The sequence below is a fragment of the Monodon monoceros genome, unplaced genomic scaffold (assembly GCF_005190385.1).
Source record: "Monodon monoceros isolate NGI ecotype Baffin Bay Population unplaced genomic scaffold, NGI_Narwhal_1 Super_Scaffold_2, whole genome shotgun sequence".
NCBI classification, from domain to species: domain Eukaryota; kingdom Metazoa; phylum Chordata; class Mammalia; order Artiodactyla; family Monodontidae; genus Monodon; species Monodon monoceros.
The window spans coordinates 91772978-91800508 of record NW_021703776.1 but is presented as its reverse complement, the minus strand read 5'-3'; the positions used below and the strand labels follow the sequence as shown (position 1 = coordinate 91800508).

Genomic DNA, 27531 nt, shown 5'->3' with positions numbered 1-27531 from the left:
CTTGTAGAGTATGATGGGGCTCTTAAAGATTAACACCACCTAGATTTTCATCATTCTTTCTTTTTTTCTTTTTTTAGATTCTCGCCTCTATTGAGCTGCTGGCCCGCTCATTGCCAAAAATTCACCGCAGTGCATCCGAACCCTCTTTGAATCGGGCTGGCTTCCAAACAGAGGATTTTAGTCTGTATGCTTGTGCTTCTCCAAAAACACCCATCCAAGCAGGGGGATATGGTGCGTTTCCTGTCCATTTAACAAACTAAATGAGTGACAGAGTGTAGGACGGTAGGGACAAAGGAAAGTGAACATATGTTTGCTTACATATTTGTTAAATTGAATAGGATATTCTTTTTTTTTTAAGGTGAACAAAAGAACATGTATGTTTTTAAAGACTGGATATAATTGTTTTGCCAATCTAAAATTCATACTTAGCATTAGAGTTTCAACATCGAAGGGTTTTTGAAGTTCTCAGACATTGCTGAAAATTCACAGTACCTTTTCCAGAGGTTTTACTTCCCGTTCCAAGTTTCTTTTGTTTACTTGGTTATTCTAATTATTAAACTTCAGTTAAACTTTCCTCACTCATCTATTGCTGTTAGCTGTCCTGCGTCCATTAGGGGCTCCAAGAACAATGCTGCACCTGTGTGTGTGATGGCAGGTGGGAAGCTGACAGTAGGTTAGACTGTGTTAGTGAAGGTAAACTGAACAGGTCTAATTAGGAGTCACTAAAATTGAATAAGCTTATTTTTATTCTTAATATTTTTTCTTATAACTATTTCTTTTTGTTAATACAGTTTGGAAAATATAGTTGTCCTTTATTCCCTTAGAGCAGTATAAATTATGGGTGCAGGTAACCAGAGATATTGCTGAGTGGCATGTTTGACATGAGTAACATGGTTTAACTTTGGATTTTTAGTTAATATTTCTTTATATATTAAGGATGTCTTAACACAATGCAGAAGTCGAATTTCCTTACAAATGCATTGCCTCCTCTTCCTTCCAAAAAGTTCCACAGAATTCTGTGAGAACTTGTAGGTTTGTTTTGTTCTTCTTTTAGATAACTGTGGTTGCCAAACAACCAGGTAATGGATTTTTTAAAAATTATTATTATTTTAGGTTATACTCACCTCTCATGATGCATATTAGCAATGACTTATCTGTGTGTCTCTGTCCTCCTTATTATGAATGTATGAATTGTTTTTTTTTATTCCACGGTGTGTGTGTGTTTGTGCGCGTGTGTGTGTGTGTGTGTATAGTACGTTTAGCGCTTTCAAATGCTTACACTTTCTTATGTAGAAAATAACTGTAATGTGGCAGTCAGTATATTCTTACTGTGAACCAGAATCTTACCGGGAATCAAAAGTGAAAGAAGCAGCATTGCTGTCATCAAAGAAATCACCGTCTCTACTTCAGAGTCAGCCTAGGGAGCAAAGCCAGCCTCTTAAATACATCTTCATTTACTCAGTTTGGAGTTGTGATGATATTAAATATAACTGACAGTTCCAGGGTTATTCAGGGGCACACAGATGGCATTTGCATAAATGCCATCCTTCTTGGAAGCCAATAAAGAAGAAAATCGGGAGGACTTTAGTGATAATTTAGTCTTGTAAGTATCACAAATAAATTTTTGAAATATTTTCTTTATTTGAATAAGTTAGATTTCATCCAGGGAAACCACTCAGTGATAAGTTTGGCATACCTTGTGCCCCCCCATTTGGGTATCTTAAGATAAATAATGCCATTCATGTTTTTAGAAATCAATTCATGACTTTGAATGTAGGAAGAGTAGTGAAAAAGAACGTTTATTGTATTTTTAAAAATGAGAATAAGAAAGTCATAAAAGAACGTGACTTATTCAGAAACATCAAAGTGTGTGATTTCTAAATCTTCCAGTGACGCTAAAGATGTGATTATTAGTAACTATTAGATTGGATTTTATTTATTCACAAATTGAATAGCAAGCATGTAGCTAACAAAGTTTTTACAAATTGACTTGGTCTGTGGAATGCTCAAAGGTTTGGGCATTTTGAGGCACAAGAGTCAAAGGATCTTTTTATTGACAGAGCTCTTTCATAATTCCTCAGCATACTTTCTTCATTTTTATCTTCCTTTCTTTGTTCACTCTCTTTTTTTCCCCCCAACACTACCCACACTAAATACTACCCAGCTCCCCACATCTGCATTTGACACTTTTCCTTCCTTTCTTTACCAGTCTCCTTTGCCAGAGGGCATTTGCTAAACTCTTAGAGCTGCTCAGAAAACTCATTATACCAGGGGTCCCCAATCCCTGGGCCGCACAGCAGGAGGTGAGTGGCAGGCAATGGAGCGAAGCTTCATCTGTATTTACAGCTGCTTCCCATCGCTCACATTACCACCTGAGCTCCACCTCCTGTCAGCATTATGGTGAATTGTATAATTATTTCATTATATATTACAATGTAATAATAATAGAAATAAAGTGCACAATAAATGTAATGTGCTTGAATCATCCTGAAACCGTTCCCCCGACCCCGTCCGTGGAAAAATTGTCTTCCACGAAACCGATCCCTGGTGCCAAAAAGGTTGGGGACCACTGCATAATACCATCCCATTGACATTTGAACATGCCTTCAAAGGACTGCATAGTAATTCTCTTCTTTCCAAATTGGGCCCACTGGAAATGTTATTGGGAGAACATTAAAAATAGAGCAGGTGAAATATATAAATAACATGGATCTGGAGAAGTAGAAAGCATTAGAATGATACATGGTAGTTTCCCTTTCTGTTGTTGCTGTTTGTCTGTTTGATACTGAGTTTTAGATGTATTCTCCAAATAAGAAAAACATTATTTTCCTAACCATATGTAGAGTTAATCTTTTTGACTAAGGAATTGAAACAGAAGGACATTCATTATCTTGCAGCTGATGGCTTCTTTCCTAAAACCTGAAGCCTCAGATATTTTCATTAAAGTTGATATCCTTCTTCAGAAGGCAGCCATTTTATAAAATTTGTTTTACATTTTAAAAGTTTTACCAGTCAGTGATGAGGAATGAGGTTTGTCTTCTTGGTTTTAAGTAGTTTAGGGATCACAGCATTTAACTCAAATACTTCAGGTTTGTTTTCAGATATTACAGGATTGTACCAACCATTTAAATACTAAACCAGTAGTTAAAGTCATTCTCTCTAAAATAGTGACTGTTTAACACACTTGCTTATTAAATGGCCTTTCTCTCAAGTAGATCACACGCAATTTAAGGAAATGATCTGCCTTTTTTTTTTCTAAGTGTTATGAAAAGAGTATTTCATGGCTAAAACGTTTTGTCAGTTATAGTCTTATTTGAGAATTACTGAACATTTCTATGGTACTTTTTCTTTTACTAAATATTTCATCTCTCCTGTGATCATTTCTCTAAGAATTTTAAGAAGTCCAGTGTGTCTCTGGCAGAATGTTCCTCATCCTTTAGAAACTGCCTGAAAGGTCACCACAAAAAAAGAATGGGACTTAATTCTAGTTTCAAATGACTGCCCCCCTACATCTAAGACAGGGATTTATTTACGTACAAAATAACGTGTTAGATTTTTCACAGCATATTTAATCTTTAAGGAATTTTTAATCAAATTATATGTGTAACAGCCACTGAAATACATTTAATTCTAGAATTAAGGGTGATTAGTAATATCTTAAAACTAGTTAATCAAGTCCTTAGCTTTCAAATTAACAAAGCATGATATTTGAGGTGTCTGAAATCTTGGGATCTTCCCAAGTGTTCTTTGCCCTGTTCCTTAATAAAGTCAAATGGAAAATAGAGCTTAGGTTATTCTCAGCCAAAAAGGAGGTTATTTAAAAAGTTTCATTTTGGCCTCTGATTGATTTTTTGGTTAATAATTAAATTATTTTAAAGTGAGAATATCTAGATGTTTCACTTCAAATAACTTCACACAAGCAGAGTTGGCTCTTACCTCAAATAAAATAGGGTAGGAGTTGGGATTGTAGAGATTTCCTGATATGCAAGGAGGAATAAGCAAGAAAAAAAATTTTTTTTTTCCAATAGCAGATCCATCTCCTGTTACCCTGTCTTTTCCTTAAATTTTCTGTGATTTCAGGGACATATGTAGAAGGAGTTTTATTTTATTGATCTCTAAACTATGAGTCCTTTTTGTCTTTTTTTTACCCCCCTGGACCTGAAGTCTGATTATGAAAAGAACCACATTCCATTAGAAGCAGTAGACTCTGGTTGCGAGATCTTTAGTGTTTGCTTTATTGGTATTTGATTTGGAGTTTGTTGGCAAGATTTTGTGCTTTGGGGGGTTGTTTTGTGTGTTTGTATTTTTAAGGCTAATATTTAAGTTTGTAGAGAACACTGTTAAATGAAATGGAGTGTCTAATTGTAATAATGAGTAGGAAACATCTGAAGATTTTTTTAAGTTATTTTTAACATGATATATAAGATTTGGGCTTAGAGTTTATCATTTTCTGATATTTTCTCACTTAATAGATGAATTCTAGCCATTTTTTATAAAGATTTCTGTTAAGCAAATCCTGTTTTCACATTGGCTTCCTTTAAGGAGTTTTAGGTTCTGTTAGATACAGTGACTACTCATAAAAACTGTTGAAAATTGCTTTTAAGAAATGTATTAAAATACTTCTGAAAAAAATAGCAACCATAAAACCATAAGCAAAGGTAATAAGGATGTTTATGTATTTCTAGAGTCTCTGTTAACATAATAGCCTCCTATGATTATGCTCTAAATGTTTTACTCTCCAAGGTCTTAGTAATTTGACTTTTTTTTTCTTCCAATCAGTGCCAATTTCCCCAGTTCTTTTAACTTTAAATATGAAGGGTAATAAATGTTTTACCCTTCCTTGATCTTTTGACTCAAAATACCTTGGTTAATTGTTGAAAGGAATCCTTAGATGGAAAGAGATAGTATCGCTGTCTGCAGTCCAATTAGTAGTTGTATTCAGAACAGGAAAGCAAATTATTAATTACTGAAAATCATTTAGGGGGTCTGTTAATTGTTAAGACCTTGGACTTTGGAGTCAGCACCTGGCTTTACATTCCAACTCTGCCATTTTCTGGCTGTGAGATCTCTGGCAAGTTACTCAAAATCCCAGCTTGCTCCTCTGTAAATTAAAGAGAAGTAATAGTACCTGCTTCATAGAGTTATTATGAGGATCAGATGCAAATGTGTATAGTGTTGAGTGAGGCATCTGGTATACTATAATAGACACTCGAGTAGTTGCTAATATTATCAGCATACAATCTGAGGGTTCAGTCAGCCAGTCGTTAGCAATCCATTGTCTGTTGGAACATGCCAGTGTTCTCTAGTACACCAGCTGAAATCGAATAGCAATCAGAAAACAGATTATTCCTCGATTAAACAGTGTATTCATATAAGTGATTGCTTGGATCCTCATCAGAAGCTATGTTACAGAAAAATGATGTTAAGGCTCACTAAATTCTGATAGCTGTCAGTTACCAACCAACCCCCAGAAATTAACTGTGGTGTATTTAATAAGAGGAACCCTAGTTTGAAGTAGAAGCTGTGGACAAAATAGTAGGTGAAAAATAATGGCATGAAGCCCCCAAATTCAGTAAGCTAAAAGAGTGTAGTACCTCAAAGGGTCTTTGTGGTTAAAAAAATTTTTATGCTGAGAATAATGTTCATTGACATGTGCCTATAAGTAATTTTTTGGAAGTTTAAAAGGTGAAATGAACTACAAATGGGAGAGGTCTGAACTTTCTTTCCTTCATTCAAATGTGTGATGTGGACAGAGCATTTGACCTGTGAATTTTATCTTTTACAAAATGAGAGTAATTCCTGCTTCTTCCTTCCTAATAGTGGCATTATAATAATGAAGATGAGTTGATAATATAGGTGGAAAGTGTTCTACAAATCAGCCTTACTGTTTTACTGTCAGTTACTGAGAAGTTTTGTTCATTGGAACTGTTTCAGCTTGATTAGAATCATAGCATGTAAAACCCAACTGGGAAATTATCTACAGACTTAATATCCTATATAAGTTGTCGTCTTTCATGGTTTCAGCCTTTTTTGCTTTTAAATTAGTGATGTCGTTGCTAGATTTGTAACATATAGCTAGTCACCTTTCAGTGAGGTTTCCATGAGGCTTTTCTGTGTCTCTAGGTTATTTGAGATAACTTTTTTAAAATTAGCTCTTGTCCTCCCTCTACAGGAGAATTTGCAGCCTTCAAGTAGCCACACCATCATGACAGCATCTACTCTTATTTAAGTCTTGTGTTCGTACAATTTGTTAACATCAAAACACAGTTCTGTTCCTTAACTCTTTTTAAAGATAAAAATTTTCAATGCATAAGCTGGTGTGGAACAGAATGGAATTTCCCATCCAACAAAAGAGGGAAGAATGTTTTAGGAACTAGAATTCTCTGCTGCCAGTGTTTCTTCTTCAACACAAATACCACGTGCATACAAGTCTGCCCACTCCCAGGAAGAAAGAGGAGACCCTGAGTTCTGACCTTTTGCTGGTCAGGCATGATGGAAAGAAACTGCTGCTACAGCTTGGGAGATTTGCTCTGGAAAGTCTGCCAGTCAACTTTGCCCTTCTAACCACCAGATCAATATGTGGCTGATCATCTGATGGGGCAGTTGCAATCACCAAGCCTCGTTCTCTTTCCTGTTCTGGGATTTTGTTGTGGAGCTCTTTCCCCTAGCCACCACTGGTTAATTTCTGAGGGATGGAACAAAAATGCAGCATGCCCTTCCTGTATGGTGCATGTTCAGTCCTTGATAAATTTTTACCAAAATGAAGCTATTTTATTTAAATGGAGGGTGAGAGAGAGGAGGTAGGTTTTGGTGTAAAGGAAAAGGGAATGCTGCATCTTTTTCCTGACCTGCTGGGTCCCTGGCCTTTGTTTCCTCGCTCACTCAGGCTCTGCCTGGCGGGCAGACTGGAAGCTCTGGCGCACATTGCCTTCTTTTCCCATTGGGTCCAGCAATGAAGACGAGTGTTTGGGGATTTTTTTTCTCCACGATGTAGCAAGTTCTCAGGAAAATACAATTGAAATCTTCCTCCTAAGCTCTTCCAGTCACCAAGTACTTATGTGGCTACTTTGTCCAGGGCACAAAATGCCTGTATCTAATTAAAAGCCTACAAAACTGCTTGATAACAGTTTTGAATGTGAGACATTTATGTAATTTAAATGTAAGGTACAAGTTTTAATTTCTGAATTTCTTCTATTTTTATTAAAAACAAAATAATTTTCAGATTTAATTGAATTGGAATAAAATAATACTTCCCACTAGAATTATATATCCTGGAAAATTGTATTTTTGTTATATAAACAACTTTTAAAGAAAGATCATTATCCTTTTCTCTACCTAAATATATGGGGAGTCTTAGCATAATGACCAATATTTATAATTTTTAAATTAATGGTACTTGCTGGATCCACACTAACATCTTTACTAATATCTCATTGTTTCTTCCAACTAACTCCTGCACTACATCCTACATTTTCTTTCTAGTCTTTGATCTAGCATATGCAACCTCAAATAAAAATGGTGGTGTCTCCATTCATTCTCCTCCTTCCTTTTTTCCCAAGCCTGGTCTTCAAAAGGTGGTTAACTTTGGCAGCCGAGTCCCCCAGGCAGAGAATAGAGCAATTTTAGGTGTATTGGGACTGAGGGAGGATGTGAAAAGCCTAACATCAGTTGTTTTTATAGAAAGAACTGCTGTGGTATTAAGAACCTTGTTCCTTATCTTTATAAATGGGGAATATAACCTAGTCATAACTTCCCTTGACCTTTACTGAAGTGTGGTATAAATCACAGTAGTAGCAAAGAAAGTGACTCTGGATGTATTAATGGCAAATACCCCCCTTGTCATGAATCTGGACTCTGTTATCAAGATTTAGGAATGTAAATCAAACATACCTAGCCCAACCAAGCTATGTAGTGAAGGACCTGAAAGAAATTAGACAGGACCTATAAAATAAATCAGGGAATTAGAAATTATTTAAAGTTTTCAAATTGTAAATTGCCCCGCTATTTTTCAGCCTACTAAAGCTTACTGTCATTAGATGATTTCTTGCTACGTTACCTATATTCAGAGGAAGGCCTGTTGAAAATTCCATGGACTTGTAAAAGATTGTCCCAGTAAAATGGGAAATAATCCTGAAGTTATTAACGAGTTTGAAAAGCAGTGTGTTCTTTAGTCTTTCGTGAGCAGAGCAGTATCTTACAAAATTGAGAAATTGCAAGAATGAAAATGATTTGTGCTGATTTGAAGAGCATCTTGTGTGCATAATGCTGCCTCTCTTTTAAAAGCATTGTTTATTTTTCTTTTTAAATATGTCCCCATAGATGCTTTTGAACATGCTTGTGTTACCTTTTCCTAGATTGGAGAGAGCTGGGCTTGAACAGTAGGCATGTCCTGCTGGAGCTTCTAGTGCAGGACTCCCTCCCTGAGCACGGCAGGAGCCAGCGCAGGAGCTAGTTATGGAGGGAGCTTAGCATTGGAGTTTTCAAAACAAAATTCAAGGTAATAAACAGTGTTTTCTTCCCTTTCTTTTTAGAATAGATTGCTATCTCATTTGAAAAATCTCATTTCTTAAATGAAGCTGTGCCCAGAAGCCAGGCTCAGGGTATTCTTGAGAGATTTGTATAGAGCCCTTAAAAAATAAAATTTTAGCATTTCCCTTTTCTTCCTTTTCTCCATTAAATACTTTTTCTCTAGTTTACAAATGGCATGGAAAAGGAATTTCCCCTGAGTTTTACATGCTTTTTTTGATGCTTAGACTACAGATAGACTTGAGCTCCTAAGAAAATACAAGGGAAGAACTCCTTGTTTGTTGTGCTGTGCACTTTATGAGTAGTTTGTATCGATATTATGTGGCTGCTTTACTGACAGGCTTGTAAGGCTGTACTTATCTGTCTTTCCTGTAAGGCGGCTGCAGTGCCTTCTGTAGTGTATTTTATTTTGGATAAGGAGAGGTGACATCTTCTGAAAAATTTCAGAGTAACCATAAAAGATTGTTTTAAAGTATGTAGTATTCCTGATGGACTTTTTCACCATTAAACTAGTCTAGGGTCTAAACTTTTACCACTGAAATAATATTGACCAAAAAGTAATTTATAAAAGGGATTTTGTGAATAGAAAATCCACTGTAATCATTTGTACTTAAGTGCACTCTTAAAAGAAGATTCTGTCTCGCTGTCAGATTCTGGTTCCTTAACATCCAATCCCTGGTTGTGTTTGCGATCTGGTAGGACATGCTAAGGCAAGCTAGAAGATAAAATCCCATATACTTTAGTATACGTGTTATGTCAGTGTTGGAAAAGAAAGAGCAGTTACTTAGTAATAAAGATCCAAGACTTCAACACTGTCAACCTGAAACTTTGTAAATACTTCCTAGATTCTTGTTTGGTGCGGTCACAGCTCTTTATCACACAATGTTATCTTTTACTCATCAGGCAATTTTGGAACTGCTGCACACCCCTCCTCAGATCTCACCTGCCCCTCTCGTACATTCACCTCTCCAGCCTTGTGCACACCTCATTTAGCTTTACTTTGAAACACATTGCAGGGTTCAGGTGACCTCTTCTAAAACTACCTCCTCAGAATGAGGTAATGAATAGTTATTTATTTTAAAATATGAAAAGTCAGGAGCTCTAGAACATGAAGATGATTTAAGATTTTAACTTTTATGTGTACTTGTATTTGAGCCTTCTCATTTTGTCCTAAAGGGCATTATACATTTAAGCAGTAATACTGACAAATGTAGCTCAGAGTATCTGAATGTTGTTGAAAGTGGTGCCAGAATCTCTTTAGGGGTACGTTTCAGAATTTTTAACCTTATATCAGTTGCATGAAATTAAATAGTTAATGGTAACACTTCACTAACAGTGATATAATTCTAATTTTTGGTAGGCTTAGCAAGACAGTACATCTTCATAATGAGTTAGCCGCAGCTTCATCACATGCACAGATGCTCCTGTAGAGAGACTGCCCAGTTAAGAGGGTAGAATGATGACCCATTTTGCAAGTTTCTCTTCTTTGTCCAAATTGGCATTCTTTGTGCTAGAAAATCAGCACTTTGAGAATAGCAATTTCAACCATTAGACTAGTAAAAAGCAAAACAAACAAAAAAACCATAGCCAGACATGGAAAGTTTACTGTGAGTATAAACAGCAAATAGCTTACAGGTCATACATTGAGATGGTGTAGGTAAGGCTCTAGAAAAATACCTTGACAATTTGCCAAATGATCTTACTGTGCCTTCATGATGCAATAAAAAAGCTAAAATTTTAGCAGAAATCAGTGATTTGTGAAGAGAGCAGCCACCCTGGTCTAACTCAGCTGTGTTAATATTTTTTAGCGTGCAATTTAGACTGCAAAGATAAATGCACTAAAGAGTTTATAGCCAAAATCATGTTTAAAAAAATGAGAAAACACACAGGTAAATTTTCAGTGAACAAAATTATTTTTTTAAAGCACATAATCCCTAGTATAGTCAGATATATTTATCACATAGAGCAAATAGGTTGAAATCATAATGCAGTGACATTTCTAGAGAAACTTTTTCTACTCCCATAGGTTCTTCAAAGCATGGAACTTTTATATAACAGGAATGTTTGACAGACATTTTAAGAAATTGCTATAGTTTAGGGTTGAAGTCACTATATGCTGGGCAGCAGTCATGTATTAACTAGTGAGAAGGATGAAATTAACATATAGGACAGAATTTGATTTTCTCAGTTCCCATGGTACTGCTGCCAACCTAGACACTGATTTTCCAGAGTTTGAAATATAAACTTGCCTCTCAGGATTTGTTTGCAAATTAAGTGGGACTGTCTTGCTAATGCTGTTCAAGGTGCTCTGGGGGCCAGGTGGAATCTCCAAGGGCTCCTCTATGAGGGGACATAAGGCTGGCGGGTGTGAACTGGACACACTCCATGGTGTGCTTCTAGTATCTTGATTCCTTGCCACCCCCAAGAAAGGCTTCAGCAAGTTCTCTAGACGTTTCACTAAGGAGTATTACTAATGCCCATAGGTTGTTGAGCACCCAAAGGGTGCAGTAGCATCTCTGCCTGATTGTATATTGGCCCCCAGAGGAGAATGAAGTGGCCAGTGTACTCGTTCGTATTCCATGTTGCTAGCTCTGGTAAATTGAAAATACTGGTAAGATTTTTGTTTTATTAGTACACTAGAGAGTAAGCTTTGTTTTGTTGTTTGAAGATAATCAATTTTCACTTCTGTTTGGGAAAACATTTAAATTGAATTTCAGTCCTAAATTTTGCCAGTTGTGGCAATTAACAGTTTCTATCAGGTGTTTTTAATGTAGAAGAGGACAGAAATATAAGTCCTAAAATCTTAAATTAAGGTAACAGTGGTTTATTTTAGAACGCTTAGGGGTGGTTAGTCTCTACCTCAAAAAATTGATTGAGTGTATCATTTATTTCAGTATCCACAATTTCAGCTGTTGTTCTTGTAATACTTTTTTTTTAACCTTTTGACCCCCTTTACCCAACTGTTAACTTAGTCTTATTACTAAATCAGTTTCATTAAAATGTTTAATTTTATTTAGCAGTTTTGACTAATTACAATGATATAACCAGTTGTGCATGAGGACACAGCCAGTGAGTGTATCTGGGTTTTTTTGTGATGCTTTTTTTTCTTAAGAATTCTGTAGGTTGAAGTACTCTTTGAAAACAAAGAACTAAAATATGTTTATTCATGTTAGCATAAAAAAAAAAGATTTGTGCAGACCATCTGCTTCTGGCAGGCTGAGCACATTGTCCAGCACCCGCGAGTGGCTGGTTCTCATCACAGAATCTATGTGAATCGGGCATGAAATTCACTGAAGAGGTAGAGCAGAGGAAGTGTTCTGTTTACAGGAGTGGAGATAGGGCTTATGAGTAAGTTGCTTAGTAAGTTGGTTTTGTTTTGAGAATTATTGTGTTACATTTGTGTGTTAAGCTTTTTTTAACCCACTTGTGTTTTGGTGGAGTATGTGTTACATAAGAGGAAACGTCAGACTAGCATAAGCAACAAAGCTCACAGTCTAGGCACAGGTGTAGACAAAATGGACCAAAATGGGAGGGGGGAGGGTATGGGAGTAAGTCTAGGGGTAGGGAAGAATTGATGTGAGGGTGGGAAATAAACTATAATTACCTGAAATAAAATGTAAGAGTGCAATAAGTGTGCTTTTTATTCTAAGCTGTGAACGGGTTTTTAAAAAAATCATTCCTTCCTAATACATTTGCCTGTGTTCTGTAGCTGATTAAAACCAGCTATGTAAACATATAATGCCTTTTTATTCATGTTAATTACCAACATAAATGGCTAACCTTTATGTCTTATTTATCTTCATGTTATGTTAGTTTACATCCAGGGGTGTGTATGTGTGTGTATGCTGTAAATTTTCCCTCCTTCGTTTGAAAACGCCTTTGTTGGGTCCTGTGTGTTTCCTTTGGCCATGCCACAGGTTATAGTCTCGGCTTGGCCTTCATATCGCCTGATTTGAAGGACTCTATCACAGTGACATAGCTCATTCATTTGTTGTGCACTCTGACCCTTTCCTCACTCAGCAATTGCTGTTTCTTCTAAAATAGGAGTGTACAACTATGAGGAGATTGAAATTAACTGTTTAACATATGTCCCTTTGAATTCTATTTAGTAGTTATGATTGCTCTTTGGTTTGGACCAAGAAAAAGGAAATCCGCGCCCCACCCCCCCCCCCCGCCTTTCACTTATTTCTCAGTTTGAGGACAATTCTTCTGTAAGAGAGGGGAAAGGGAAATCCTTCATGTTTTAACTGCAGTGAGTTAATGGCCCCTGGTTTACTCCAAACCTTATGGCGATTCACATTCACATTCCTCTCCTCTCTTGCTGCCAGAGGTTTGGGTTTAGTTCACTTCAGTTCCGCTCAAGCATTGAAAAGGTTCTCATGGAGTCTGGGGTGTGCCCAGTGAAAAGATGGGGACTTTTTAATTGTCCACAGACCTCTCTATACCTGCTTTGCGAAAATTACAAAGGAGTAACTATTTTTAAAGCTTATTTTTCAATTCATAAAAAAAGACATTTATTTTCAGTCAAACGGATGATGTTTCCCTCTTGTCCCTTAATCCTCAGTGTTTGCTTGAATTTTTTTTTTTTCAATTCTTCCCCATCCCCGCTTCTTGATACTTTGGGTTCTCTTTCCTGCTCAGGTCCTTTCACTTGTATTTTGGAGTTTTTCTCATGTAAATTTGTACAATGGAAAATATTGTTCAGTTTGGATAGAAAGCATGGAGAATTAAAAAAAAAAGATAGCTGAAATTCAGATTGAAGAAATTTATTTCTGTGTAAAGTTATTTAAAAACTCTGTACTATATAAAAGGCAAAAAAGTTCTATGTACTTGATGTGAATATGCGAATACTGCTATAATAAAGATTGACTGCATGGAGAAGTCTTTATCAAGATCATTTTTCTAGCACTGTCACATTCAATAATGGAAGTAGGGCTTTTGACGGTCAGTTCTATCAGGCAGTGGAGGAACTAAGAAGTGTACATTGTTTCCAGTTACCGCTTGGTGGGCAGAGGTATTTATGAGAAATATTTTAAAAGTAAATTGTCAAGATGAATACCTAGTACATTGCACCGGCTATACTTTTGTAGCACAGAGTTTTTTGTCTGGTGTTGGTGATTATTCTCAAGCATTTTATGATGCTGTGATCTGACTGTTCCCCTCCAGTGGCTCAAATGAAGTGTGTGCTGTAATAGAGTCGTTTAAGTAGTAGTCTGTAGAAGTTCCATTTTCTGAACTTTGGTATCTTTCAAACTTTTTTGACACAACTTCCAGTAATACATTTTCTATAGGAACACAGTACACACAAATACATGTATTTGAAACTATGCACTCCTGTTTTACACTTCTTTTTTTTTTTTTTAATGCTGGCTACCTTCCCCCATGAGTTGATTTTATGCATTTGATTTCATAAAGCTTGAAAGACACCTAGAATATCATCAAGGCTGTGTCATATTACCAGGCAGTTTCCAGAAGAGAGGTAAACAATTTTAAGACTTTACCTGGAAACCCTATGTCTGAGAAAAATATAAACAGAAAAGTCTTCAAGATGGTACATATTTGAGGAATCTGGTTTCTGGTCTTCATGCCTCTCCAGCAAATCATAAAATGCTGTTGAGACAAGTATTTTCTCTGAACTGCAGTTTTCTCATCTGAAAAATGTAATTCTGTAATAATTACAGAAACTCATTTTTAAATAACCTTCATACATGATTACAGTAGGGTAATTGTGGATTCATTTCTTAGTGCATTATTCTATAAGTTTTCCTTAAAATTTAGTCCAGAATTATGAATCCTTTAATTATTGTGATAAAATTCTATTATAAAGAACCCTACCATACTAGCTCTTCTGAAATTTTATCAGGGGCTGTAGTAATTGGGCCTACTGTCTGGGCTGTGTAGTTCTCCTAGATTCGTAAAATGTTAGAGCCAAAAGAGTTCTTAAAGATTACATGGTTTAGGGACTTCCCTAGCAGTCCAGTGGTTAGGACTTTGCACTTCCATTGCAGGGGGCCCAGGTTCAATCCCTGGTTGGGGAACTAAGATCCCACAAGCTGCGAGGCACGGCCAAAAAAAAGTTTATATGGTTCAGCCTTAAAGATGTCATGGTCCCCTCATCAGCTACTGAATATGAATCCCCAGGGATGACTTCCCCAGTCTCACGTAGCCAGGACTCAGTCATGACTTTTGTTTCCAAGATCACTACTATGCATTTTATATATACTGTATGTATAAAATTTTGTTGTGGTTGTGATGATGGTTATAGTGAAATTGAGTGACATTGAGTTTGTAGCTAGAAATGGATATTGTGCCAGGTGTATTCCACTTGCTCCTTCTGTCTTCTCCAGGCAAGCAAGCCCACTGCTCATGCAGGTGATAAAAGGTAAAGGCCCAGTTGCTCAGGCAGGTCAGTACCAGCTCAGGCAGCTCCTGTTTCCTCCACTGTACACTGATGTCCTGCTGAAGCTCCTGATGAGATTGGTGGCAAAAGGTACCCGGGTCAGCCTCTTCTACAGAATAGTTCTAGAAGCAAGTGGAACCAAGATGACTTCTGTACCTTCCCAGAACATGCACAACAGGTGTTCCTTACACAGTACCTCCCTGGTCTCATAACTTTATTAGGTAATCAATTGTGGTGTTTACACTCAAGTTTCCATAGGAAACTTAGTAAACTTACAAATTTATGTGTTAAAATTTGACACTTAATATTCTGTTGCCATCAATAATTCTTTCACTGCCTACCTTTCCATTTATGAAGGTACATCTGTCCGTCTACCAGGCTACACACTAAAACTGACTTAGAATGTACTTTTAGCTACTCAATAGGAAGGAAGAAAAGGTCATCCTAAATGTCTGTCTTGCTTTAGGCAGAGGAGAAGGGTGGTACTGCATCTGCTGAAATAATGTTTACAGTTTATCTCCATATGGAGGCTTTTCTATAAAAATCAAACCAGGATTCAAGGGTCACTATAAACTTAGCTTAGACCCAATGGTCTAGAAATAATAGTTGCTTCCATTCCTTCATGCCAGATGTAGTTCTGAGGGCTTTATGTGCTAACTCATTTAATCCATTTAATCCATTTTACAAATGAGGATATTGAGGCACAGTTCAAATAAGTAGTCTGCCCAAACTCACAGCAAGTAAATAAATGGTAGAACTATGAGTCAGACCAAGCAAGTTTGGCTCCAGAGCCTGAGTTCCTCAAGCACTGTGCCAGTTTTTCAAATTGCAGATTGAAACCCATTAGTGGGTAGTAAAATCAGTCTCAACCATTTTTTAAAATGTAGAATAGAATATAAAAGAAAATGTAACATAAGTTTTCATAAAACTTTTGTATTATTTATGTACGTATGTATACATACACACACACACTAGGTCACAATGTAAAATTATTTCTTAGAGTAGGTAGGTCATGATCAAAAAGCTTTACACCATCTACCTCACTCAGACCTACAGCCAGACAACCAGGATTTGAACCTCAGTTCTCTTAACTTGTAGCTTGGGCAAGTTACCTATCTACAGCTCAACTTACTCATCTATAAAATGGAAAGAATATGAGGAGGGTGGAGGCCTATTCCTTGGGCCGGGACAATTTCTATATCAGTGCAAACTGATTTCACAGCCCAGGTATGGAAAAGAGGATCCAGCATGTGGAGGCCACACTGGCCAACTTTAGAAGACTGCTAGTTTTAAAGTTATCTTTTAATTCAAGTCAAGGAACTCTGATTGATTTCTAAGGGAAAAAGCTAATGGGATTATCCTACTTGAGTTCACTGTTACAGATTGTATTCCTTCCCGAAACAACTTTCATCAATCTGATCGGGGCGGGGGTGGCAGGGGGTAGCGGCAGTGGAGAACAACAAACAAATGAAACCTAAAAAGTACACAGAGATCTAATGGTCTTTTAAAAAGACCATAAATATTTATCAGGTGAGACAGCACACTCCTACACAGGTAAGTAAACAGAAAACCAAGGAGAGCCTCAGACACCCTGTGCAACAGGCTCAGGACTGCTGGAGCTGGCAGCGGGGAGGGTGAAACTGTTCCACTTAGCTTTTGTTGCCATTATGCCCACTCTAACACCTAGGGAGAACCAAAGAGGGGGTGTGAAAAACCTAAGAACTAGGAACTCGAATTGGACCACCCCCTGCCTAGAGCCTGTCAGAAGCTTTCTCACTGCATTTAACATAAAATCTAAACCTGCAACCATGACCTATTATCTCATCTAGTCCCACCCTCTCCTCCCCTGCTGGAACCCCACTGGACTTTCTGTCCCTTAAACATGGTGACCTTGGTCCCTCCCTAGACCTTGGTTCTCGCTATTCCTTGTCCCTGGGGCACTCTTCCTTCAGACCCCGCACAACTGGTTCCTGCTACTTGTTCAGGTTTCAGCTCAGATGTCTTCCCCGCCCACCAAAAAGATCAGCATCAACCATCTCTAGCACCCAATGTTATTTCCTTCACAGCAATTAGTAAATCTCACTTACCTACTTGTCTGCCCTTCCTAAAATCTACGTTCTCATCTGTCTTGTTTAGCATGGTATTCCCAACACCTAGGTGGTCAAAAACCTAAATTAAAAATACGAATAGTTTTGCTTCTGGGCAAGTCATTAAGCTACTCTACTGCATTTTTTTTTTTTTTTGCGGTACGCGGGCCTCTCACTGTTGTGGCCTCTCCCGTTGCGGAGCACAGGCTCCGGACGCGCAGGCTCAGCGGCCATGGCTCACGGGCCCAGCCGCTCCGCGGCACGTGGGATCTTCCCGGACCGGGGCACGAACCCGTGTCCCCTGCATCGGCAGGCGGACTCTCAACCACTGCGCCACCAGGGAAGCCCCTCTACTGCATATTTTTATCTGTAGATAGAAGAAAATTCTGTCCTACCTCCTCTCAGAATTGTGATGCTACAGAAGGTTGAAAAATACTTTTGAAACAAATTTTTGAAAAACTACATCATCCTATTTCACCCTTATCTCACATTCCTCTGGTCCCTAAGAATTCCTAGTTAGACGTGTGTCTTAAGAGTTCCACAAATGGTGACTCAACACAATGCCCAGCCCACAAGAGAGACATAAACACAACAGATGGACCACACCGACTTCTAACCTCTGTATACTTGGGCAAGAATACACTAGCAGTAGAGAAATGGCAAGAGTTTCACATAAACTGTCAGTGTACATACGACTAAGACATCAGCTAAGGAGGTAGGCAGTATGGCACTGTAGTTAAGCGTGGGGTCAGACCTAATGTCATCACTCATCAGTGTGTGACCCTAAGCAAGTTACTTCATTTCCTTGAACCTCGATGTCCTCACTGATAAATGGCACTAAGGCTTATCTATCGACACCATGGGGTACCCAAGAAGACCCACCAAAAGGGCTATAACCAGTTAGCACAGCAGTTGGGAGCACAGGAAATAATCCATAAAGGGTGGTTGTCATTACCAGAAATATCCATAACTCAGTTCCTCATTCTTGACCAAAACTTTAATTTACAACTTAATATACAATATGATGTCTGTAACTTCTTGAAATTCTCACCTGGCTCCTGCAAGGAAACAAAAGTGAAAAGCTTTAAGAACTTTTATTTTCAATAATTCAAATCCATCATTCTTGTTCATTCAGTTATTCAAGCATTCATTGAGCATCAGTCATGTGAGTAGCCTTGCAGAAGAGTCAAATCACCTTGCAGATTTCTCAAAGGGTTTACAGTCTAGCCATTAAAATGTTAATGACTATGTACAGGAATACTGGAAAATATGGAAGAAAATAGGAAGAGGCTAGTGCTGGCAGAGCCGTTAACACTAGGGAAACAAGAGGCCTGGTAAGGACCTTGTAAGGCCTGGTAAGGACTCTTGTCCATAGGAAAGCCAGCGACAGGAAACGAGCTATAAAACAGCTTCACTGTTTGCCCCACCACCACCTGCCCCCATATACACAAAACTGCTGTGATTTTCGTGTCAATAAGCTCCTTCGAATTAAAATAATAGCAATACTAGTAGTATGATTTAATGGGAACACTTAACTGTCTCTTAATGCTTCCTATCCTTTAAAACAATTTCCAAGGTATTTTGAATGATGGCAATTATTAATGTGCAATGGTTAATTTTTTTGTTTTACATTTTTATTGTGGTGTAATTAAAGATAAAATGCACAGATATTAAAGGTCTAGTTCAACGAATTCTGACAACTGTATGTACCCACGTAAACCCAACCCCCAACTCTACCTCTATAGATGAGTATCACCAGTTTGCAGACTTCATACAAATGGAATCATTCGTTATTAGTACTTTTAAGTGACTCACTTTTTGCTTAATATGATGATTTTGAGATTTACCTAAATGACTGTCTTGTAACTTGTTTTTTGGTTTTTTTGGGTTTTTTTGCGGTACGTGGGCCTCTCACTGTCACGGCCTCTCCCGTTGCGGAGCACAGGCTCAGCGGCCATGGCTCACGGGCCCAGCCGCTCCGCAGCATGTGGGATCCTCCCGGAACCCACGAACCCACGTCCCCTGCATCGGCAGGCGGACTCCCAACCACTGCGCCACCAGGGAAGCCCGGTAACTTGTTATTTTTAATTGCTGAATTATTACTTAATTGAAAGAATATACTGTAATATGTTTATCCATTCTCTCACTGATGTACAATTAGGTCTAGTTTGGAGATACTAAGAAAAAAATTGCTATGAGAAATTCTGTACGGATGGCCATATTATTTTCATTTCCCTTGACTAAATGCCTAGGAATAAAATCGTTGAATCCTAGGATATACGTGTTTAACTTCATTAGAAACTGCCAAATAATTCTACAGAATTGTTGTACCTTATTACATTCTTACTGGCAAATACTCCAGCTGCTCCATACTGTCATCAGCATTTAAAGTTGCCAGTCTTTCTAGTGGGTACAAATGATATCTTGCTGTAGTTTTAATTTGCATTTCCCTGGTGATTAATGATATAAGGGCCTTTTTTCATATGATTACTGGCCATTCATATATCTTCTTTTGTGAAGTATCTGCTCAAGGCCTTTGCCCATTTTTCAGTTGGGTTGTTCATCTAATTTTTGTTGATTATAGAGGTTCTTTACATATACTGGATACAAGCCCTTTGTTGGATATAGCTGTATTTTTTCCCAATTAGTGGCTTGTATATTTATTTCCTTAATGGTATCTTTTGATAGCAGAAATTTTTGATTAGGCTAAATCAAATTTATCAAGTTTTTTTTACATCAGTGCTTTTGTGTGCCTTAGGATTATGAAGATACTCTCTTGTACTTTCTTTTAGAAGCTTTAAGAGTTTGGGTTTTATTTTTAGGTCTATTATCCATGCAGTGATTAATTTAAAATCATATTAAATGAGAATATTTAAATGAGTCTTAATCCGTGAGGGATTTGTGGGGAAAGGAACTCCTCCTAGTATCTTCCTTTTGAAAGAAAAACTCTCTCTGACTTCCTGATTTGGAAAATGAAAGGGCCACAACCTTTTACTGTTTAAAGAGTTAATTCCATGCCATTCCATATTGTAACATTCCCATATGCTCGAATTTTCCATTAAAAAGCTGAAGGTAGAACACTGTACTTTTTTTGCAACTACAAACGAGCTCTGTATCTATCTTGTCCATCACTTTAAGCCCTGTGCATTGTTGGTGCTTAAAAAGTCTTTGATCGGGCTTCCCTGGTGGCGCAGTGGTTGAGAGTCCGCCTGCCGATGCAGGGGACGCGGGTTCGTGCCCCGGTCCGGGAGGATCCCACATACCGTGGAGCGGCTGGGCCCGTGAGCCATGGCCGCTGAGCCTGCGCGTCCGGAGCCTGTGCTCCACAACGGGAGAGGCCACAGCAGTGAGAGGCCCGCGTACCGCAAAAAAATTAAAAAAAAGTCTTTGATCAATAGATAGATAAATGGGACCCTAAACTGTAACATAGCTTAGGAAAAAATAATTTTTTTAAACATGAAAAGGAAGATGAGACTGAAAGTGTGTATGGGGAAAAGGGGGCAGAATGACAGCGAATGTGAAAATACCAAAGACAGAAATTAGACATGATGTGTTAATTGTTCTTCATGCTGTTATAAAATACACTGTTTCTTTGAGACCATGATAGGTGCAAAGTCAAAACATGTTTACTGACAAAAGTTAAATATAACTTTAAAAAGAAACTTGGAGTATACTCACTTGGAAAGAGTTGAGTCTACATTTTCAGTCTTCATCATCAGGAAGGATACCTAATTCTTCATCCGTCCACTGGGAAGGATCTGGATATGGAAAGTGGCCCTAATGACAACCAATTAAAAACAAAGTACATGAATCTATACTTCACGCAACTAAAAGAATCTACACTCCATACAACTGGTTACATTTTAAAAGAAATGTTGAAAAAAATGTGATTAAAAAAAAAAAAATCCTTGGGCTTCCCTGGTGGAGCACTGGTTGAGAGTCCGCCTGCCAATGCAGGGGACAGCGGTTCGTGCCCCGGTCCAGGAAGATCCCATATGCCGCGGAGCGGCTAGGCCCGTGAGCCATGGCCGCTAAGCCTGCGTGTCCGGAGCCTGTGCTCCGCAGCGGGAGAGGCCACAACAGTGAGAGGCCCACATACCACAAAAAAAAAAAAAAATCCTCGACATACCACAGGAACAAATTTTCCTTCAACTATCTGATGGTCCAGCTATTCTTCAATCTATTCAAAATGAGCTATGGCCTGAATTTTTAAAGCCTGGCCATTTTGGAGCTACTGGCCTCAGCCAGCATTTGAGTATGTGTTTGTGACGGAGCACGGGCGGTACGGAGACAACAGATTGCAAAGATACCCCATGTCACAACAATCTCTTGAATCCCTGACAAAACATAAGGTCTCAAACCGTCCTGTCATTCCTGCTGGGAGATTTGGAAGCATCCCTTGTGTGTCCTGATCTAGGGCATATTCGGCTGCATCATTATCTCATGCCAGACAGCCACACAATAATCCTGACAGCTGACCTACAGTGAGATAAAGGTGTCTATGTGCTGCCACAGACACCATGCAGCTCCTTACTGGGTGACAAGGGCACAGAGAAATTGTAAGAGAAGTGGGATATTGATCAACCTGATGCTTCTAGAACTCACTGTATAAATTTAAGATTTTTCCCTATCCTAAAAAAAACCCCAAATTTACTAAAATTCAAAGTATTCTGGATCAATAAGCATGGATTTCAACGGCTTCAAGGTGTAATTTCCTAGAGAATAGCATCTGTGCAAATGTGATTAAAAGCTCCTTTTGAGGCCAATGACATGTTAGAAAGTCACCAGTAACTAACTTCCCTCCTGAGGGAAATTAGCCCACATCCATCCCACCTCAACCTTGGCTGCCTTGGGCCTCTGGACAGACTAAATAACATTTATCATTTAAAGGCACTTAACTGTGAAACTTAACCTGCTGATGAACCCCTACCCTAGCTTGGAAAGTAAGAGAATTAGCTTCTATAGTCTCCCTTCCAAATATGGCCACCAAACAGAAACCGTAAGACATGGGCCACCTACATGTAATATACATCCTTGAGTGGAAAAGGTCAGAGACAATATGTTTCATAAAATAAAAGGATTCCTGCATATACATAAGGACAATGTGAAGAGATACATCCAGGTTGAAAAACAGTCTACAAAGAGACAAAAGAAACAAGGTAAGCTATTAAGAGATCTTCCCTCCCCGCACCCAAAGAAGGACAAGAATTCTTCTCCTGCACTTACCAGCACGGCATCTGAGTCATGCCAAAAGCGCCAGAGAATCCAGAACCACATGGTTGCACTGAAGAACTCTGCCTTGATCACCTGGGATCTGGTCAGCTGGGGAAACTGCCTGTACTGGGGCTCGATATGCACACCTCCACCAGCACTACGTGACAAAACGAAAATGTTAAGCAGCTTGCTATATCTTCAAAGTATGAACTCATCCAAAACTTTGAGTTACAGCCAGAAACTGAACCGTTCTCATCTCCACGAAATACAGAATGGCAATGCTCCACAGTCCCTCGAAATACTCCTTTTTCAGAAGTTGCTTTAAACTTGTACAGCAGCAAAAACTGGCCTGAATTGACAAGAGGCTAATTATGATTTTCATTTAGTGAATATTCATGTAGTTTACACCAGAAATCTGAATGTGCTGATTATGGGGTACTGGCCCCAAGGGTTTTGATTAAGGAATCATAAACCTGTAGTAGTAAGTCACTAGCTTATCCAGAAAAACAAATCAAATTTATTTTGTCTGGTTAGCCATCTATTTCAAAGGCAAATTATGTCTCTGCTCTATTACAATCTTTATTAAAAGACCACTTTATGGAAAAGAGGACTCAGCAGACCCTTTTTAATAAGCCAAAAGCACTGAGCAAAGCAAAGAGTCTTAAACAGTAAGTTTGAACAAGCCTTTCTGGTTTTTGTGTTTTCATTTACTGTTGACAAGGTGAGGAATATGATCCATATGAGCTATCCTCATGTTATTCAGTTGGACTGTAATTATCACAGGTTGAATCTAATTCAAATAATACAATTTGTACTTAATGGGGCTACTTTCAAGTCCTATTCAGCAGCTATATGTATGCTATTACATACAAATGGATATAGAAAATTTAAAGAGAGGGACTTCCCTGGTGGTGCAGTGGTTAAGAATCCGCCTGCCAATGCAGGGGGACACAGGTTCGAACCCTGGTCTGGGAAGATACCACATGCCACAGAGCAACTAAGCCCATGCACCACAACTACTGAGCCTGCGCTCTAGAGACCACAAGCCACTACGACTGAGCCCACGTGCCACAACTACTGAAGCCCGTGCGCCTAGAGCCCGTGCTCTGCAACAAAAGGAGCCACCGCAGTGAGAAGCCTGCACACTGTAATGAAGAGTAGCCCCCATGCGCCACAACTAGAGGAAGCCCAGCGCAGCAACGAAGACCCAACGCAGCCAAAAATAAAAATAAATAAGTAAAAAAAAGTTTCCGTCAAGCATCACTGCTTTACACCCTGAATTTATCATACTGTTTCTGTATGCCAATTATATTTAACAGTACTATTCAGGATCTATCTGCATATAGATACTACATTATATAAATAAACCATGGGGGTGGGAATTCAATATATTGTAACAACAGGCTTCCTCTTTGATAGGTTTTGGATATAGCCTAGTAATAAGTACCCATCAGTTAAACTCATTTAAAATAAGATTTGAGAATTATAGTTTAAACCCATTCCCAGAAACTCTCCACATTTAATTACTGCTAGAGTGACATGTTTTAACTATGACTTGAAATAAGTGGATCACTGACTGCATGGTGGAAATCTTTTTGAACAAAATTTGAAACACTGCAATTAGAGAAAAGGAATGCATGACATAACAACTGCCATGATTAAGGAATATAAAGATTCCACAAACATCTAATGTTATGTTCCAAGACAGGTTGTTAACTGCACTATGACAAACTAGACAAGCTGAACAACCCTCCAAATTGAAACAACTACAATAGTAGTTGAGATTTTTTTTTTAATTTTTAATAAATCATTGACCAGACACAAAAGAAAGGAATCTACCAAGGGCAAAACCCAAGTTAAAACAAGACCTGGAAACTACATGAGCACTGAAGCTGGCCTTTGCCCTGAGGGTTTCTGCTGTTCCCCAGACTCTGTGACCCTCTACCTGGACAGCTGTGGGAGACAGGAGAAGCCTGGGGCCCACCCAAGATGAGAAGTCTAATTACTAGACCCCTGAAGAAAGCTGCAGCCCCATGATGTAAGAGTGAATGGGACATAAACCTGCCATGAAGAAGGGAACAGGAATTTGTTACCAGTAGCCAGTCCTCAGGTGGTGCACCCAAATTCACACTACCTGGGTTTTGGACATTATGGTCCAAGAGAACCTCAGCCCAAGATTTTAAAGTGGTATTGGATTCTCTGAACCCTTGAGAAGCAAGACCTCAAAGAATTCTGACAGATAAAAGTTCCAGGAAAAGCTCACAGTCAAAAATTACAAGGAAATAAGACACTATGAGTGAGAATCAGCAAAACAACAGACAGCAGTATCAAATATACAAGACTTGAAAAATGGATAATTACAATTTATAATACAGAAAACACGTTATTTTTAAATAAAAGTTTGAAATTAAGAGCAAGGAACAAGAAACTATAAAGATCAAGTTTGAAACAACAGAATTTCTAGAAATAAAATGTAATCATTTGAAATAAAAAGGATTAAAGCCAGGATTAGACACAGCTAAAAAATATGAAAAGAGGTTAGAAGGATGAGAAAACCCAACATATGCCTAATTCGTGTCCTATAAGAAGAAAACAGAATGGGGAAGAAACAATATCCAAAGAAATAATGGCTGTTTCAACCCAGGATTTTTAAGTGTCAAGTTTAAAAAAAAAAAAAAAAGCAAGCACCATAACGCTCCGTTAAAGTTACCTTTTTAAAACATAAACCGAGGATGAATTGGGAGATTGGGATTGACATATATACACTAATATGTATAAAATAGATAACTAATAAGAACCTGCTGTATAAAAAATAAATTCAAAAAAGAAAAATAAAATGCAATTAAAAAGTGTAAAAAAATAAAACATAAACCAGATCATATTACTTTCCTGCTTAAAGCCTCCAACAGCCTGCCATCATTCTTAGAATAAGGCCTCGTCCTACAAGGCCCACCCTAATCGGGGCCCTGCTTGTCTCTCTACCACTGTCCCCTCACCAGCTTGCTTGCCCATTATCAGCACTCAGAACCTTTTCACTTGCTGTCTCCTTCGTCTGAGAAGCTCTTCCTGGCATTTTTGCATGGCTGACTACTCATCACTTAGGTCTTAGTTCAAATCAAACCTTCAGGCCTGCATTCCCACATCATCCTAGGTGTAATGACCCACCCACCAAACCCAGACACTCTCTAGATTAATCCCGTTTTCCTTCATGCCACTTAAGAGTACCTAAACATGTTCTTTTCTACTTGTTGTGTCCTCTCTCCAGAATGTAAGCTCCATTATCTTTCCTGTATTCTGCTCTATCCCCAGCACCTAGAAAGACTCTCCAGAAAACCTACTGACTTAAGTATTCACATACTGTGAAATACGGTGTGTTACGAAGTACCAAGACCTCAGTGAAGAGGAACACCCCCTACTCTTCCCATGCAGGTCAAGGGCTATTGTTGGTGGCTCTCCATCTCTGTCCTTGCTCAGGTCACACATGCCTTTTCCTTCTCGCCACCCCACACCTGTCCCAGCTCCATATCCTTAATAGACACATGGCTTTAGGCAAGTCACTCCCTTTAATTTTCCTGGTCTCAGTTAAACAATACTTGTATGATCCTTAGTAGGCACCAGCAGCCCTCTTAAAACATTTTAGAGATTTGTTATTCATTTACTTACCTGGAAGTCAACATTATTATCCCCATTATGTGGGTGAGAAAACTCAGTTATTAAAAGATCATGAAACTTTTCCAAGCCATATAGCAAAAGTGTGGCAGAGATGAGATTTGAACAGAGGCACTTTGGGGGCTGAATCCTGCTTTTAACCACTATTCTGCACTGCCTCTTGGTAAAGTGTAGATCATGGTGTAAGGGGCCTGGCCCATTACTTGGAGAAATCCAATGTACTATTTTCAGTCCTGCTCTTACTGAACCTCTCTGCACTACCAACTCCTTTTTGGTAGACGTGCCCTCCCCTGGCATCCCAGCACTATGCTCTCCAGCCGGTTTCTTGGGCTACATCATGGGTGACTCTGCTTTTGCTCACTCTTTAAATTCTGGTGTTGCAAAGGTGAACTCTATAGTATGGGACTTTGGGTGATAATAATATGTCAGTGTAGGCTCGTCAACTGTAACAAATGTACCGCTCAGGTTGGGGATGTTGATTATGCAGAAAGCTATGCACGTGTGGGTCTGGGGATTTATGGGAAATCTCGGTACCTTCCACTCAATTTTTATGTGAACTTAAAACTGCTCAAAAAAATACTTTAAAAAACGAAAAATTCCGATATTGCCCAAGCATTTACTTTTGGCTCTCTTCTCTTCCCACCCTTCGGCACCCTCTACGGGTGATTGCCTCCACGCCCGTGCCTTAAAGAACTAATCCTCTAGTCTGCAACCACAGTAATTTTTCAGAATTAAAATCTGGCCGCATGGCGTCTGATTAAAACCTCTCAACGACCGATTATCGCCTGCGTTCGAAACCCCTGAGCCAGGAATAAGGACTCTCTACCATTCCTTCCCTACGTCCCAAGGTCTCCTGTCTCACCTTGCCTCGAACTTGACGCTTCAAACTACACCGGCAACGCCCTCGCCTCCCCAACTCCTGCTCTCGCTTCCAGATTAGCTCCAGCCGTCTCCACGTTCAACTGTCAACTTCCCGAGGGCAGGCTCCCGCTGGGGCAGGGCCCGCCCGAAACACACTTCAACCTGCCGAGCGAGCAGAGCTCCCCGCCCCACGTCCCCCCTCTCCCGGGCCCCTGGGTCACGCCGTCAGCCTACGAGTCCCAGCATGCCTCGGGGTGGAGGTCGCTGCAGACCCGGATCTGCCCGTGGAGCTCGGCGTCAAGGTGAGGGCGCCCAGAAGACTGGCACTTTTCGTTAGATGCAGGCGAAGCCCCCACCGCAGGCAATACTCACTGACGGACTCCAGTCGCCCGCGCGCGTACGCCCCTGAAGAAGTGGCCTCCAACGCGCGCTAAAGGCGCTAGACGCGTCAAAGCCGACATGCCAGCCCACGTTCGGTCAGCAGTCCCCAGGCCGCACCGCCGCTCACGTCACTTCCTTTGGCGCCCCTCCCAGTGACGTCAGTGGCGTCGCCCCGCCCATCTCCCGGAGGGGGAAGTACGGAGGCGGGCGGGGAAGGAGGAGTTCCTGCCTCAAATTAGCGTCGGAAGCCCTTCCCAGCTGTGAGGACCGTGGGGTCGCTAGCTGAGCTCGCCCTCCGCACGGAGGGACCCGGCTCGCCGTGGCTTTGATGGTCAGGAGGCGCCTCTGAAAGGCGAATGGTGTAGCCGGCCCTGGAGAACTTGGCTAGGTGGA

At 39.4% G+C, this 27531-nt stretch overlaps 2 protein-coding genes across 5 annotated transcripts in view; one reads left to right on the top strand and one right to left on the bottom strand.

Annotated features, from left to right (window-relative positions):
- The window catches only part of BRAF (B-Raf proto-oncogene, serine/threonine kinase), a 159476-nt gene extending 146607 nt beyond the window's left edge, over window positions 1–12869 (top strand). Inside the window, exons 18-19 of one of the 3 annotated variants that reach the window (XM_029233176.1) lie at window positions 78–231; window positions 8355–12869. In XM_029233176.1, coding sequence (XP_029089009.1) covers window positions 78–231; window positions 8355–8452 — 252 coding nt within the window. In that variant the 3' untranslated portion in view covers window positions 8453–12869. Of the gene's footprint in view, window positions 1–77; window positions 369–6172 lie in introns of those variants that run through there. The other 2 variants (XM_029233178.1, XM_029233177.1) reach the window with 2 other exon arrangements.
- A 214-nt stretch (window positions 12870–13083) lies between these two features.
- Window positions 13084–27277, bottom strand: NDUFB2 (NADH:ubiquinone oxidoreductase subunit B2). 2 transcript variants are annotated; one of them, XM_029233181.1, is made up of 5 exons: window positions 27130–27277; window positions 22240–22384; window positions 20692–20790; window positions 18065–18071; window positions 13084–15048 (listed from the first exon to the last, which is right to left on the bottom strand). In XM_029233181.1, exons 1-3 carry the CDS (start codon window positions 27216–27218, stop codon window positions 20716–20718), a joined length of 309 nt encoding a protein of 102 aa, XP_029089014.1. In that variant the 5' UTR covers window positions 27219–27277; the 3' UTR covers window positions 13084–15048; window positions 18065–18071; window positions 20692–20715. The 2 variants fall into 2 exon arrangements, with proteins under 2 accessions (XP_029089014.1, XP_029089013.1); XM_029233180.1 differs by lacking the exon at window positions 13084–15048 and having other exon boundaries at window positions 17993–18071.
- Between the last annotated feature and the right edge of the window lie 254 nt (window positions 27278–27531).

Excerpts from the sequence above, each read along its gene's own strand:
- NDUFB2 (XM_029233181.1), bottom strand. The coding sequence starts at position 27,218 with ATGTCGGCTTTGACGCGTCTAGCGCCTTTAGCGCGCGTTGGAGGCCAC. Across the intron at positions 22,385-27,129 it reads CGGGCGACTGGAGTCCGTCA|TGCTGGTGGAGGTGTGCATA; the intron begins GTGAGTATTGCC and ends TTTGTCACGTAG. Across the intron at positions 20,791-22,239 it reads ATGACTCAGATGCCGTGCTG|GGCCACTTTCCATATCCAGA; the intron begins GTAAGTGCAGGA and ends GGTTGTCATTAG.